At 57.4% G+C, this 17,368-nt stretch overlaps 1 protein-coding gene across 1 annotated transcript in view; it reads right to left on the bottom strand.

Annotated features, from left to right (window-relative positions):
• Positions 1–14,028, bottom strand: part of TOMM40 (translocase of outer mitochondrial membrane 40) — a 42,271-nt gene extending 28,243 nt beyond the window's left edge. The window contains exons 1-4 of the mRNA XM_069201460.1: positions 13,917–14,028; positions 2,510–2,714; positions 770–837; positions 247–339 (exon numbers count right to left, since the gene is read on the bottom strand). Coding sequence (XP_069057561.1) covers positions 247–339; positions 770–837; positions 2,510–2,708 — 360 coding nt within the window. The 5' untranslated portion in view covers positions 2,709–2,714; positions 13,917–14,028. The remainder of the gene's footprint in view (positions 1–246; positions 340–769; positions 838–2,509; positions 2,715–13,916) is intronic.
• Positions 14,029–17,368: the final 3,340 nt, after the last annotated feature.

Raw genomic sequence — 17,368 nt, 5'->3', positions numbered from 1 at the left:
GCAGGAAACAGATGTTAGGGAAGCTCCTGTTATTCACGCCAGGCAACAAGTAAACAGCAATCCAAACACATTTATACTCTGACATCACAGAAACCTACTGTACCCAAGCCAGGCTACAAGTATCCGGCCGCATCCAGACACATTTGCACACAATTATCGTGGGAGCCCACAGTACACAAGCACAGATCTCAGGATTCACGAGCAACACCAGAGCACTCCCCGTTCCCTTCCAGGTACGGCTCTCACCTCTGTGGGGCTTAGCTGCTTGGTCCCTACGTATGTCACCCCGAAGTGATAGTTGGAGTCCCCAACGGTGCTGAGCGCGATCGTGTGATTCACCTGACGAATAAATTAGAGATTAAAAAATAAACATGACATAACTCTTTAGCAAACAAAAACATCACAAACTCAACATTTGATATACCCTGTACTGACCATTCGCAAGCATTACAGTACTCACCGTGCCCCGCAGTAACAAATCAGAAATGTTACATTACAACTGCAAACATTAGATCACGTAACTCACCTGGTACCTTCAAATCACAAAGATGAAGTTATCCGAAACACTGTGTTATCCAATCATTTACATTAACCAATCACACATTGTTCAGACACTTTGCAGCAGTCTATCAGACAGTGACACTGGAGCTGTTCTAACACGGGTTCCATCTGTGCGTGAATGTACTCTCATCACCAATGTCTGCAACCACAAATGCTTGTACCTGGCAGGTGACACCGTCAGAGGTACAAAGATAAGCATGGACTTTACCTGGAAGTGGTTACTAAGGCCTTTGTTCACAATTAGTTTCACGCCTTCCATCTGGACAGGAAACAGCTCTGTAGGAAGAAGCAGAGAAGGGTTCAGACACACAGATGGAGTCAATAAGTCGAACGAGGGAAGAACAGCAGAGGAAGAACTTGTCAGAGGCACAGAATGCTATGTGGCAGCGTGGGAAGAGGACACCACACTCACTGTTAGGCGAGTAAAAGACCAACACCCAAGGAATCTTGCAAACACGCCTTTAAAAGCATCCTTCCAGTTTCTATCCATCTAGGTAAAAAGGCCTAAAGACAGACACAGGGAAGTACATTTACAGAGCTGTAACGAAGTCTGAGAATCTAGAGTGCAGTCAGGAATAGGCAGTGATGTGCAACGAGGAAATTGTAGAACTGCTAGAAGACTGTGTACATTGAGGCAATGAACATGCAACACTTTGTAATGAAGTACGTATAGTGTAAAGGGATTACGCACAGTGTGAAGTATGTATAGTGCCACGGGATTACGCACAGTGTGAAGTTGTGTAACAGTGTTGCATGCAGCGTGCCATGAAAGTGCAGGGCTGTGTAGCAGGTTTATGTGCAGTGTGGAAATGGATTATGTCTATTGAGACCATCAAATTGTGTAACTTTGATGTGGGATTATACACAGTGTAGCATGAACGTAGTTGTGTAACAGTGTGGCACGCAGTGCGCCATGGAAGTGCAGTGCTGTGTAACAAGATTATGTGCAGTGTAGCAGTGAAATTGTGGAACTGTGCCATGCCCACTGCCGTAGCTTCCCAGCTTAAGTTCCCAAGACAAGAAAAAGTCCCTTTTGTCACTTAGTTTTTTCCCCCCATTACTGGGCCTTGAAAGAAACAGTGCAGTATTTGGTGGCATAATCAACATGACTTTGCAGACGTCTCACTGCCCAGGGGCACAGTCAGTCGGCAGAATGTAAAGGGCCCAGGCTGCAGCAGAGGGAGGTGGATAGAGGTCCTTGCAAATAAAGAAGAGGCAATGGGCTTCTGCTAACAAGACAGTGTATACACCTCCGAGTACACCAAAGCATTGCCTAACTCCGGGGGGGGGGGGGGGGGAGAAGAGAGAGAAAGAGAGAAAGAGAAAGAGAGAGAGAAAGAGAGAAAGAGAGAGAGAAAGAGAAAGAGAGAGAGAAAGAGAGAGAGAAAGAGAGAGAGAAAGAGAGAGAGAAAGAGAGAGAAAGAGAGAGAAAGAGAGAGAAAGAGAGAAAGAGAGAGAAAGAGAGAGAAAGAGAGAGAAAGAGAGAGAAAGAGAGAGAAAGAGAGAGAAAGAGAGAGAAAGAGAGAGAAAGAGAGAGAAAGAGAGAGAAAGAGAGAAAGAGAGAAAGAGAGAGAAAGAGAGAAAGAGAGAGAAAGAGAGAGAAAGAGAGAGAAAGAGAGAGAAATTTTCATTCGTAGCTCAGTTATCTGGGTGCTAAAGTGACAGAATGGGATTACCAGTGTTTGATCAGTGTGAACTTCACATGATTAAGTCAAAAGGGAAGTGATCTCTGGCCTATGAAATCACAATGGCTCAAAGAGTGTATACACATCTGGGTATACCAAGAGCATGGCCTCACTCCTGCTCTGTGTGAATGAAGAGGTTTGTCATTCTTAGCTCAGTTATCTGGGTGTAAACTGAGAGAGTGAGATTACCAATGTGATTCCAATTAGTTAGAAATGGCTAGTAGCATGTTTACATGAAATGAATGCAAGGTGTGGGCTCCGACCTTTACACTTCCTGTGGCATTCTTCAAATGTGCCTGGGTTTGGCAGTCTGTCTTCTTTGGACTCGTCTGGTTTCTCCTGTGCCAGGCCCACCCCGCTCACTGGGGGCATGGTGAATCCAGGTGGAACCGACAGCAAGCCAGGGCCCGGCCCTGGTGCCGGAGGAGCAGCTGGTGCGTTGGCTGCCAGGACGTTGCCCATTGTGAACTACAAAAGGAAGAAAGCAATGTCACAAAGAGTCACAAGATGAAACTCAGTTCAGAAGAAGCACAACATAGGGTGCAGAGGAAGGGGGTTGAAACGGAAATCATGTGTGAAGATTCAGCTCTGATGTTCGAAGGACTACCGATCACAACTAATCACTAAATCAGCAGACACACAACCCCCCCCCCCCCCAACACTCTGGCAGTATTCAAATGCAACCAGGCGGAAACAGATTCAACTTGGTCATTATTTATCACCCGGTCACTGATGTAGTACAGTGCTTCATATCTGACTTCATGTTCACTGCAGGGTGGAAGATGTTGTGAGGCCTGTGAATCTAGATGGGCAAGAACCATGGTCTGTACTACGGACCTCAAACCTTTGGGGGGGGACAGTCCGTCTTAGTTTTCTGAACAGGCGGAGTTGATAAATGCTAAGTTGGTTACATTGTAGATATAATTTAGGGAGAGGTTCTTGTCCAAGATGTAGCCAAGCAACTTTGCATGACTCAAGGTTGGTAGGTATCTGAAGGATGAGGAGCAGGCAACCAGGGAAGGGAAAGGTTTTCAGTTGAAAGCAGCAGAAAGAATTCAGTCTTCTGAGGGGTGAGTTTAAGGTGAAGGAGGCAGCATCCCCTGTGCTCGATATCAGAGGAAGGGATTCACAGTTAGGATGTCTCAAACACTCGCACTTACAACTAGGACTGGTCACCACACTGACGGATGACAAAATAGATAGATCTTGATGATATATCGAATTTCACTGAAAGTTGGGAAGATTCAAAGGAGTCGACTTTCGCATATTGAGAAGGTGAGGAAAGGAAGGATCAGCTCAGTACAGTTACGTCTGATCCCCCTACGGAGTTCAGGATCTCATGGACGGGCTTGTGTGATCTAGTCTGTCGATAACTCGTCAGCCGATTTACAGGCGACTGGTTAGGTATGATGGGTAGAGGATATGGCCGTGAATGCCATCAGTACTGTGCACATGTGTGTGCCCAGGGCTTGAGATTCAGCTCTTTCAGGCCAAAGCAAGAAGGATGATGAAGAGTGGAGTTGTCCTATGAGATGCCTGTCCCCACTGTACATGTGATCATCGCTGGAGGTGGCCCCTTGTGCAACAAGACATGGCCTTAGAATCTAGCTCCTTAGTCCGGAAAAAATGGTTGTGGCCTTAATTAGCAGCCCTGCATTCCCTGGCATCATTTACGCAGGCAAGACATGGAAACCAATCGATACTGCTCCACATACGTGTGACCCGGCTGAGACACTTAACACGTTTGATGGCTTGGAGGCTCCAACAGGATATAATCTCTGAGCAAAAATGGAGCCATGTGCGTCCAGCAGCACTGATATGTCATAACTAAGGCTCACCCGACTCGTACTCAACCAGTTTTCATCTGACAAGACTCACTACACCATAAACCTGCCTGTCTGGAAGAGAACACGCTCAGCAGAATACTCGCTCATGAGCACAGCACAGAAACCCATGCAGTTGGCAAAGCGATGTCAACTCAACAGACTTTTCCCTCACCACAATCTTAGAACCATTCAGAGAAAATTACCATACACAAGAGCCCCCTCATGTGCCAACAGTGCATCATAGCTAGACAACTGGCAGGTGATTCTTGTTACAAAACCAACGGCAAATGCTGAGCAATACACAATCAATGAACGAGCTCAAGAAAACGATCAACATTAAACAGCTGATCAATGGAAACCCAGAACCGTGTAAGAAGATGACCCAGGTCAATACACTGCTACAGTGATATACTATCCAAATACAGATAACAGTCAAGGCGGACCCAGACCTGTGCAAGAGGAACTGTGGGATCAAGATAGAGTAAAGTAAAACCAAATACCGATAACATAGTCAAGGCGGACACCCAAAATCTCTCTAAAGCATGGCATGATTCATTTCTTAAAATGATGCACAACTTAGCTGACTACTGTACTGAATAAACAATTATGGTGCTCAGCAGCAGTATCCAAAAACTGGTGTGAATCAAACAAGTTACGTTTCATTCCCAGATCCATAAATTCCCACGTGACCCTCTTCAATATTCTTAGTATTCTGATCTTCAGCTGAATGGACCTAACTTATGCCACTGGGAATTTTTAAAGCTGTCATCCAGTACAGTAACACAGCAGTCCTCTTCAGCCAGTCCCAGTGCCATTTCATTTAATTTGTTTGACGAGGTGCTTGGGTTTCGAGATCCGATGTGACATTATTACTGTGACATTAGCTTGAAAAAGCCAAATATCTGAGTGCACGACAAGCAGTATTTCAGTGCTTTTCAATCTGTCCCTTACTTGGAAAATAGACTCTGCAAGCTTGGAAGTATGGATTCAGCCTGTCTGTATCCAAGGAGATACAGAACAGAGGAGCACCGACCGCCTCCCTTCCAGAGGCTTGGTGATTGGCTCTCTAGCTCCCAGGCAACCTAAACCCCCTCTAACACCTGCACTGGGCCTTTAAGTTTGTGGTGGGAACCCCAAGACAGCCACCTCCATTTTGTGAGCACAGCTTTTCCTGCGGCCTAATACAGCCCAGTGATCAAGAAATCCTAGGAGGCCCGTAAGAGCCCCAGACTTTCTGGCAATTATTGTTATTTGTTTTAAAGTGTTTGTACTGCTACAAAAATACCTGTTTACTGTAGGCTCTGTGTTTCAGCCAACTTGGTCTTTTTAAACAGCTGTTTTTTTTTTTTTACCCAAGACTGTTTGAAATGTCCCTAATTTGTTACAAAAGACTGCATAAAGCTAACCACCACCCACCCTTTTTTATTTTATTAGATTTTGAATAGAGCAGCAGCTCCCTCCTCCCTTCCGCAGAGGCGTGGGGCTTAAAATAACTTGGCCCTTATATAAGTTTCTATTGGTTGTAGCATATGTTGTTGTGATTGGTTGCTGGGATTTGTATTTTTATTGGTTTAAAGATAAGGGTTTGTGTTCCCACTGGCTCTAGGGTTACGAATCGGATTAGTTAGGGTTAGGACTAGGTTTCTATTGGCCAGCCCGGGCGTCAAGGTAAAGGGCAGAGAGGACAAGGGCAGTTGCCTGTTTGAGCCTGTTCAGATTCGTAACCCTAAAGCCTAGAGCCAGTGGGAGACCTAGCCCTATTTACCAATCACACACTTATCACAACAGTACCAATCTCAACAGGAACCCTAAAACCTCAGTCCAATAAGAACCCCAGCCCTAGTACTAACCCTCTCTTCACCAACTACACACAACCATACAATCCTTATACCGCACACCACACATATTACCTCTTCCTGTGATCAAAACACACACCCTTAACTGTTGTCCATCTCCCTCCTACATGTAATATTCTGATACAACTCTCCAGCACTAACTCGCATACAAATCCTTCACAGAAAACCACATCAATATATCCTCTCACTATTAGACAAAAAGATGTGCAACTGAAAATAAATGCAAACTTTCATACTTTCCCTCACACACACCCTCATGACTACACAAATAAAACTCCTGATCAACCTTTACTCCTACATTCTCACTCTTCAGAAACATCTACCACAAGCACCCCAACACAACAACATTCATTAACCCGCCTCTCATCCATTGGACAATGTAGAGTCTTAGATTATGATCCACATGCTCCGCCAGCACCTAACCTATAATCATTCCACATTAAACAGACGTAAACAATATAAACAACATGCCACTCTTAACAACTTTGCATCCCCTTGTCTATTACACAATTACACTACACTCTCTATGCCACTCTCAGCCACCAAGTCCAATACCAAAACACATAGACCTAACAAAATGCCTCCTAACTTGGTGGATGGGGAACACTACATAGAAAAACAGGGATACTGTGACCCTCATACAGTTATTAGAACTAAGAAAAGCTATTGCAACCTCAAAATATGCTGCTTACCCTTCTGAAAAACAAAATGACACCGCCACAAATGCAGATTTTCTAAACAGCCGACTCATAAGTGCCCAATCACTCAAAACAGGAGCAGCAGACACCTAGCACATGCTCACTGACACAGCGTGGTTTACTATAACAGGATCATGGTTGGGAGATGACGTGGCTCCGCTGTTGCACGAAGCAGCCAGGCTATCAAAGCATCACTCAAAACAGTAGAGGCAAGCGAGGATGCGGACAAGTGGTTACATTAAAAAAAGCAATAAATCTCAGTAAAACAGACATTTCCCTATGAGGCAGTGCGGCCCTTTGGCAATGGCCTCCGGCGACTTTACCCTCCTTTACAGACCCCGCCTCACAATCCAACACCCCGGACACAGCCCGAGGGCGGGGAGCGCTGTGCTCCAACCTGCGCGTCTCGGGAGCCGGTCACTGGTTCGACAAGTGCACTGAGCCCCCTCCAGAGGCGGTCACCCCCGGCCTGGGCGCAGTGACCTGCGTCAGATGGTGCACAGCCCGCAGCACCGCCGGGCACAGCCTGGACTAGTGACCGTCCATAGCATCGCCTGACCCCACCGCCGGCACCTCCTGGGCGTCAGCTCTGCACCTCCTGACACCACCGCCGGCACCCCCCTCTGCACCTCCTGACACCACCGCCGGGCACCCCCCTCTGCACCTCCTGACACCACCGCCGGGCACCCCCTCTGCACCTCCTGACACCACCGCCGGGCACCCCCTCTGCACCTCCCGACACCACCGCCGGCACCCCCTGGGGGTCAGCTCTGCACCTCCTGACACCACCGCCGGCACCCCTGGGGGTCAGCTCTGCACCTCCTGACACCACCGCCGGCACCCCCCTCTGCACCTCCTGACACCACCGCCGGGCACCCCCTCTGCACCTCCTGACACCACCGCCGGGCACACCCTCTGCACCTCCCGACACCACCGCCGGGCACCCCCTCTGCACCTCCTGACACCACCGCCGGGCACCCCCTCTGCACCTCCCGACACCACCGCCGGCACCCCCCTCTGCACCTCCTGACACCACCGCCGGGCACCCCCTCTGCACCTCCTGACACCACCGCCGGCACCTCCTGGGGGTCAGCTCTGCACCTCCTGACACCACCGCCGGCACCCCCTCTGCACCTCCTGACACCACCGCCGGGCACCCCCTCTGCACCTCCTGACACCACCGCCGGCACCCCCTCTGCACCTCCCGACACCACCGCCGGCACCCCTGGGGGTCAGCTCTGCACCTCCTGACACCACCGCCGGCACCCCCTCTGCACCTCCTGACACCACCGCCGGCACCCCCTGGGGGTCAGCTCTGCACCTCCTGACACCACCGCCGGCACCCCCCTCTGCACCCCCTGACACCACCGCTGGCACCCCCTGGGGGTCAGCTCTGCACCTCCCGACACCACCGCCGGGCACCCCCTGGGGGTCAGCTCTGCACCTCCTGACACCACCGCCGGCACCCCCCTCTGCACCTCCTGACACCACCGCCGGGCACCCCCTCTGCACCTCCTGACACCACCGCCGGGCACCCCCTCTGCACCTCCCGACACCACCGCCGGCACCCCCTGGGGGTCAGCTCTGCACCTCCTGACACCACCGCCGGCACCCCTGGGGGTCAGCTCTGCACCTCCTGACACCACCGCCGGCACCCCCTCTGCACCTCCTGACACCACCGCCGGGCACCCCCTCTGCACCTCCTGACACCACCGCCGGGCACCCCTGGGGGTCAGCTCTGCACCTCCTGACACCACCCGCCGGCACCTCCTGGGGGTCAGCTCTGCACCCCCTGACACCACCGCCGGCACACCCTCTGCACCTCCCGACACCACCGCCGGGGACACCCTGGGGGTCAGCTCTGCACCTCCTGACACCACCCCCTGGGGGTCAGCTCTGCACCTCCTGACACCACCGCCGGCACCCCCCTCTGCACCTCCTGACACCACCGCCGGGCACCCCCTGGGGGTCAGCTCTGCACCTCCCCACACCACCGCCGGCACCCCCCTCTGCACCTCCTGACACCACCGCCGGGCACCCCCTCTGCACCTCCTGACACCACCGCCGGCACCCCTGGGGGTCAGCTCTGCACCTCCTGACACCACCGCCGGGCACCCCCCTCTGCACCTCCTGACACCACCGCCGGGCACCCCCTCTGCACCTCCCGACACCACCGCCGGCACCCCCTGGGGGTCAGCTCTGCACCTCCCCACACCACCGCCGGCACCCCCTCTGCACCTCCTGACACCACCGCCGGGCACCCCCTCTGCACCTCCTGACACCACCGCCGGCACCCCTGGGGGTCAGCTCTGCACCTCCTGACACCACCGCCGGGCACCCCCTCTGCACCTCCTGACACCACCGCCGGGCACCCCCTCTGCACCTCCCGACACCACCGCCGGCACCCCCTGGGGGTCAGCTCTGCACCTCCTGACACCACCGCCGGCACCCCCTCTGCACCTCCTGACACCACCGCCGGCACCCCCTCTGCACCTCCTGACTCCACCGCCGGCACCCCTGGGGGTCAGCTCTGCACCTCCTGACACCACCGCCGGCACCTCCTGGGGGTCAGCTCTGCACCCCCTGACACCACCGCCGGCACCCCCTCTGCACCTCCCGACACCACCGCCGGGGACACCCTGGGGGTCAGCTCTGCACCTCCTGACACCACCCCCTGGGGGTCAGCTCTGCACCTCCTGACACCACCGCCGGCACCCCCTCTGCACCTCCTGACACCACCGCCGGGCACCCCCTCTGCACCTCCTGACACCACCGCCGGCACCCCTGGGGGTCAGCTCTGCACCTCCTGACACCACCGCCGGCACCCCCCTCTGCACCTCCTGACACCACCGCCGGCACCCCCCTCTGCACCTCCTGACACCACCGCCGGCACCCCTGGGGGTCAGCTCTGCACCTCCTGACACCACCGCCGGCACCTCCTGGGGGTCAGCTCTGCACCTCCTGACACCACCGCCGGCACCTCCTCTGCACCCCCTGACACCACCGCCGGGCACCCCCTCTGCACCTCCTGACACCACCGCCGGGGACACCCTCTGCACCTCCTGACACCACCGCCGGCACCCCTGGGGGTCAGCTCTGCACCTCCTGACACCACCGCCGGCACCTCCTGGGGGTCAGCTCTGCACCCCCTGACACCACCGCCGGCACCCCCTCTGCACCTCCCGACACCACCGCCGGGGACACCCTGGGGGTCAGCTCTGCACCTCCTGACACCACCCCCTGGGGGTCAGCTCTGCACCTCCTGACACCACCGCCGGCACCCCCTCTGCACCTCCTGACACCACCGCCGGCACCCCCCTCTGCACCTCCTGACACCACCGCCGGCACCCCTGGGGGTCAGCTCTGCACCTCCTGACACCACCGCCGGCACCCCCTCTGCACCTCCTGACACCACCGCCGGGCACCCCCTCTGCACCTCCCGACACCACCGCCGGGCACCCCCTCTGCACCTCCTGACACCACCGCCGGGCACCCCCTCTGCACCTCCTGACACCACCGCCGGGCACCCCCTCTGCACCTCCCGACACCACCGCCGGCACCCCCTCTGCACCTCCTGACACCACCGCCGGGCACCCCCTCTGCACCTCCCGACACCACCGCCGGCACCCCCTCTGCACCCCCTGACACCACCGCCGGGCACCCCCTCTGCACCTTCCGACACCACCGCCGGGCACCCCCTCTGCACCTCCCGACACCACCGCCGGGCACCCCCTCTGCACCCCCTGACACCACCGCCGGCACCCCCTCTGCACCTCCTGACACCACCGCCGGGCACCCCCTCTGCACCTCCTGACACCACCGCCGGGCACCCCTGGGGGTCAGCTCTGCACCTCCTGACACCACCGCCGGCACCTCCTGGGGGTCAGCTCTGCACCCCCTGACACCACCGCCGGCACACCCTCTGCACCTCCCGACACCACCGCCGGGGACACCCTGGGGGTCAGCTCTGCACCTCCTGACACCACCCCCTGGGGGTCAGCTCTGCACCTCCTGACACCACCGCCGGCACCCCCTCTGCACCTCCTGACACCACCGCCGGGCACCCCCTGGGGGTCAGCTCTGCACCTCCCCACACCACCGCCGGCACCCCCTCTGCACCTCCTGACACCACCGCCGGGCACCCCCTCTGCACCTCCTGACACCACCGCCGGCACCCCTGGGGGTCAGCTCTGCACCTCCTGACACCACCGCCGGGCACCCCCTCTGCACCTCCTGACACCACCGCCGGGCACCCCCTCTGCACCTCCCGACACCACCGCCGGCACCCCCTGGGGGTCAGCTCTGCACCTCCCCACACCACCGCCGGCACCCCCTCTGCACCTCCTGACACCACCGCCGGGCACCCCCTCTGCACCTCCTGACACCACCGCCGGCACCCCTGGGGGTCAGCTCTGCACCTCCTGACACCACCGCCGGGCACCCCCTCTGCACCTCCTGACACCACCGCCGGGCACCCCCTCTGCACCTCCCGACACCACCGCCGGCACCCCCTGGGGGTCAGCTCTGCACCTCCTGACACCACCGCCGGCACCCCCTCTGCACCTCCTGACACCACCGCCGGCACCCCCTCTGCACCTCCTGACTCCACCGCCGGCACCCCTGGGGGTCAGCTCTGCACCTCCTGACACCACCGCCGGCACCTCCTGGGGGTCAGCTCTGCACCCCCTGACACCACCGCCGGCACCCCCTCTGCACCTCCCGACACCACCGCCGGGGACACCCTGGGGGTCAGCTCTGCACCTCCTGACACCACCCCCTGGGGGTCAGCTCTGCACCTCCTGACACCACCGCCGGCACCCCCTCTGCACCTCCTGACACCACCGCCGGGCACCCCCTCTGCACCTCCTGACACCACCGCCGGCACCCCTGGGGGTCAGCTCTGCACCTCCTGACACCACCGCCGGCACCCCCTCTGCACCTCCTGACACCACCGCCGGCACCCCTGGGGGTCAGCTCTGCACCTCCTGACACCACCGCCGGCACCTCCTGGGGGTCAGCTCTGCACCTCCTGACACCACCGCCGGCACCTCCTCTGCACCCCCTGACACCACCGCCGGGCACCCCCTCTGCACCTCCTGACACCACCGCCGGGGACACCCTCTGCACCTCCTGACACCACCGCCGGCACCCCTGGGGGTCAGCTCTGCACCTCCTGACACCACCGCCGGCACCTCCTGGGGGTCAGCTCTGCACCCCCTGACACCACCGCCGGCACCCCCTCTGCACCTCCCGACACCACCGCCGGGGACACCCTGGGGGTCAGCTCTGCACCTCCTGACACCACCCCCTGGGGGTCAGCTCTGCACCTCCTGACACCACCGCCGGCACCCCCTCTGCACCTCCTGACACCACCGCCGGGCACCCCCTCTGCACCTCCCGACACCACCGCCGGGCACCCCCTCTGCACCTCCTGACACCACCGCCGGGCACCCCCTCTGCACCTCCCGACACCACCGCCGGCACCCCCTCTGCACCTCCTGACACCACCCCCTGGGGGTCAGCTCTGCACCTCCTGACACCACCGCCGGCACCCCCTCTGCACCTCCTGACACCACCGCCGGGCACCCCCTCTGCACCTCCCGACACCACCGCCGGCACCCCCTCTGCACCTCCTGACACCACCGCCGGCACCCCCTCTGCACCTCCCGACACCACCGCCGGGCACCCCCTCTGCACCTCCTGACACCACCGCCGGGCACCCCCTCTGCACCTCCCGACACCACCGCCGGCACCCCCTCTGCACCCCCTGACACCACCGCCGGGCACCCCCTCTGCACCTCCCGACACCACCGCCGGGCACACCCTCTGCACCCCCTGACACCACCGCCGGCACCCCCTCTGCACCTCCTGACACCACCGCCGGCACCCCCTCTGCACCCCCTGACACCACCGCCGGCACCCCCTCTGCACCTCCTGACACCACCGCCGGCACCCCCTCTGTACCTCCTGACACCACCGCCGGCACCTCCTGGGGGTCAGCTCTGCACCTCCCGACACCACCGCCGGGCACCCCCTCTGCACCTCCTGACACCACCGCCGGGCACCCCCTCTGCACCTCCTGACACCACCGCCGGCACCCCTGGGGGTCAGCTCTGCACCTCCTGACACCACCGCCGGCACCCCCTCTGCACCTCCTGACACCACCGCCGGCACCCCCTGGGGGTCAGCTCTGCACCTCCTGACACCACCGCCGGCACCCCCTCTGCACCTCCTGACACCACCGCCGGGCACCCCCTCTGCACCTCCTGACACCACCGCCGGCACCCCCTGGGGGTCAGCTCTGCACCTCCTGACACCACCGCCGGCACCCCCTCTGCACCTCCTGACACCACCGCCGGGCACCCCCTCTGCACCTCCTGACACCACCGCCGGGCACCCCCTCTGCACCTCCTGACACCCCCTCTGCACCTCCTGACACCACCGCCGGCACCCCCTGGGGGTCAGCTCTGCACCTCCTGACACCACCGCCGGCACCCCCTCTGCACCTCCTGACACCCCCTCTGCACCTCCTGACACCACCGCCGGCACCCCCTGGGGGTCAGCTCTGCACCTCCTGACACCACCGCCGGCACCCCCTGGGGGTCAGCTCTGCACCTCCTGACACCACCGCCGGGCACCCCCTCTGCACCTCCCGACACCACCGCCGGGGACACCCTGGGGGTCAGCTCTGCACCTCCCGACACCACCGCTGGCACCCCCTCTGCACCTCCTGACACCACCGCCGGCACCCCCTCTGCACCTCCTGACACCACCGCCGGCACCCCCTCTGCACCTCCTGACACCACCGCCGGCACCCCTGGGGGTCAGCTCTGCACCTCCCGACACCACCGCCGGCACCCCTGGGGGTCAGCTCTGCACCTCCTGACACCACCGCCGGCACCTCCTGGGGGTCAGCTCTGCACCTCCTGACACCACCGCCGGCACCTCCTGGGGGTCAGCTCTGCACCCCCTGGAGCTGGTGACCTTCCGACGTGCAGCAGCGGCAGCGGCGGCAGGAAGAGGCCCAGAGCACCGGACACACGGTACATCCAGCGCCCTGGAGGAGACTCACGACCGACAGCCGACGCAGCTCCAGAGTACACCTCACAAACCCCCGGCGCACCCCCGGGGCCGGCCCTGGTAACACCCGGGACCCCGGCTTCATCGCGAGCACCAGGCGGCGGCCGCTCCCGGGCCACCGAGGGAACCCCAGCCCCGGGGCACCGACCCCCCTCCCTCGCACCCCCCGCGCTCGGCGCCCCGCTCCCGCCGCCCCTCACGCGCGCTCACCGGGGCTCGGAAGGTCGAAGGTCCGGCTGCTGCTCAGGCTCACGCACCGTCAGGGACACCCCAACCCTGCACGCGCCCGTCCCGCCCCCGCTGCTCCGCTATTGGCTGCCGTCGGGAGACCGCTCCGGGTCACGCAAATCCGTTTGTTAACGCACCTGCCACTCCTAACGCGTTTCCCTGGACACCCTGACGCCGTTTCTTAGTCACTAACGATTGGCAGTTACGCCCTGTCCGTCATACTGCTCGCTCTCATAATTGGTTTACATGGCTCAGAAGGTTCGCTCCGTTGCCGTGAGCAAGTCCCTTCGTGCTCTCCCATTGGTCCATCTACCGACACTGCGCCTCTGATTGATTCCAGTGGCTGCTGTCGCCGCTCGCCCCTCCCCACGGTTCGGCTGCACCGTAGGGTCCATGTGAGCCGGCAAGGTCAGGTGTAGTCGGACCACAATGCAACGCGGTGACCCCGCGCACAGACCATTGAGACAAAAAAAGGACACTCTGTAAAGCGCGCGGAGAACAAACCGAACACAGCGTCCTCCTTCGTAGTATAGTCGAAACAGAAGAGGGACAAAGCATAACACTGGAACAGGAAGTAGCGCTGCCTCCTACAGTGAAAACAGAAGACGGACAATGCATGACCAGCAGCACACATGGCTGCCAAGGGCCCACCCTGCACATGTATGACACTATCACCCCTCAGTGTCTTCACCTGCGGCCTGCCGAGCTTCCCACGTCCATGCTGGATGAGCAGCTCCACTCCAGGTTTTTTTCCTTTGAATTCTGGGAATTGTAGTCCTGTTCCTTCCATTACAGAACAGGACTACAAGTCCCAGAATGAAAAATTTCCCACCATTTGCGCCAATAAATTTCAATTCTATTGAGGACATGGAGGCAAGAATTATCTTCTCTTTCTTTACTACTCAAAAAACAGCAGCCTAGCACAAAACAGAAAAAACTTCACCTACATTTCCCATTATGGTTAGCACAATATTTCCACCAATCGCATCTCGCTAGACCCCATTAGAGTCCTTAACACCATCTTCAAACTCGTCTTTCTTTGCTCGCAAGAACTGTAACTTGGCCCATGAACTGCCTACAACGAACTTGCAGCACGTCAACATGACGAATCTCCTTGAAACGTCTGATCAGAATACATTCTTCATACTGTTTCAAGCAATTCACAACACACAATTTTGTACTGAAAGGGTACGCAAAGTACTCTTTACATGCAGACATCGTTTTCGTCCTTCTAGTAATATTGAAAGACACCTTCCAGTGTAAACTCTGTACCTGCAAGGTCCAGAGCTTTCACATCGCAAGATCGTCGTCATGCTGTATTCCATAAAAGCATTGCTAATTTGGCCCCTATGTGTTTCCTAGTCAAATAAATGTTCTCGGGACATCTCTCAAACAATTTAAGTAGTAGGCTCACATCCCATTGAAATGTATATTTCTGCTTTGGAGGATTAGAAACTCTAATGCCCTTAAGAAGGTTAGAAATGACAGGATGCATTCCAACCAGATTACTATTGACTTGAACGTGTCCTGCTAAGATGGTGCAACAAAAATGATTTACTGACCTGCAGGAGGCCCTCCGCAGCTTTCTGCAATAAAAAGTTTACTATTTCCACTATCCCTGCTGCCACGGGATCCACATGCCTTCCCAAGCACCAACCTCACCAAGCTCTCCATGCCAAGAAGTATCTCTTCCTACTAGATGGTGCCCACGCTATACTGATAAAGCTTGCAGCCGTTTCCGAAAGGCCTTGCAAGCACCACTGTTGCCTGAAACCCTCCAGGCCATCAGATGCAACTGCCTTTCCACTACCAGAGGGTGCAGTTCTCCTTGGGGTCCCAATAGCATCTCCTGCGACCACAGACGGAGCAGGGGAGAGTCACAGGCCAGCTCTAGAAGCAGTGGAAACCACGGTTGCGCCTTCAAAACCAGAGTGATCAACACCACGTCCGCCGCCTCCTTTCCGTGATGCAGTTCTTTGGTGCCTGCGGTTGCAGGGGGAAGATTCAGTCGACCCACAAGAGATTTCTTCGGAGCTTCTAGTGCAGAGAGGAGGCAGACTACCCCCACAGCATGCACCACCAGGAAAACAGTCAAGAAGGCGTCAGGATCAGCGTTACAAGGTCGCAGTAGTCGTCTTTGCTACTTTGTTGCAGTTTTGCAGGCTTCCAGCATGGTCAGCAGTCGATTCCTTGGCAGAAGGTGAAGAGAGAGATGCAGAGGAACTCTGATGAGCTCTTGCATTCGTTATCTAAGGAATTCCCCAAAGCAGAGACCCTAAATAGCCAGAAAAGGAGGTTTGGCTACCTAGGAGAGAGGATAGGCTAGCAACACCTGAAGGAGCCTATCAGAAGGAGTCTCTGACGTCACCTGCTGGCACTGGCCACTCAGAGCAGTCCAGTGTGCCAGCAGCACCTCTGTTTCCAAGATGGCAGAGGTCTGAGCACACTGAAGGAGCTCTGGGCACCTCCCAGGGGAGGTGAAGGTCAGGGGAGTGGTCACTCCCCTTTCCTTTGTCCAGTTTCGCGCCAGAGCAGGGCTGCGGGATCCCTGAACCGGTGCAGACTGGCTTATGCAGAGATGGGCACCATCTGTGCCCATCAAAGCATTTCCAGAGGCTGGGGGAGGCTACTCCTCCCCAGCCCTGACACCTTTTTCCAAAGGGAGAGGGTGTAACACCCTCTCTCTGAGGAAGTCCTTTGTTCTGCCTTCCTGGGCCAAGCCTGGCTGGACCCCAGGAGGGCAGAAACCTGTCTGAGGGGTTAGCAGCAGCAGCAGCTGCAGTGAAACCCCTGAAAAGGCAGTTTGGCAGTACCCGGGTCTGTGCTAGGGACCCGTGGGATCATGGGATTGTGCCAACAATGCCAGGATGGCATAGAGGGGGCAATTCCATGATCATAGACATGTTACATGGCCATATTCGGAGTTACCATTGTGAAGCTACACATAGGTAGTGACCTATGTGTACTGCACGCGTGTAATGGTGTGCCCGCACTCACAAAGTCCGGGGAATTTGCCCTGAACAATGTGGGGCCATCTTGGCTAGTTCCAGGGTGCCCACACACTAAGTAACTTAGCACCTAACCTTTACCAGGTAAAGGTTAGACATATAGGTGACTTATAAGTTACTTAAGTGCAGTGGTAAATAGCTGTGAAATAACGTGGACGTTATTTCACTCAGGCTGCAGTGGCAGGCCTGTGTAAGAATTGTCAGAGCTCCCTATGGGTGGCAAAAGAAATACTGCAGCCCATAGGGATCTCCTGGAACCCCAATACCCTGGGTACCTCAGTACCATATACTAGGGAATTATAAGAGTGCTCCAGTATGCCAATGTAAATTGGTGAAATTGGTCACTAGCCTGTTAGTGACAATTTGGAAAGAAATGAGAGAGCATAACCACTGAGGTTCTGGTTAGCAGCATCCAAAAACCCTAAC

This window comes from Pleurodeles waltl, chromosome 7, assembly GCF_031143425.1.
Source record: "Pleurodeles waltl isolate 20211129_DDA chromosome 7, aPleWal1.hap1.20221129, whole genome shotgun sequence".
In the NCBI taxonomy this organism is placed as follows: Eukaryota; Metazoa; Chordata; class Amphibia; order Caudata; family Salamandridae; genus Pleurodeles; species Pleurodeles waltl.
This window is presented reverse-complemented; position numbering and strand designations above follow the sequence as displayed.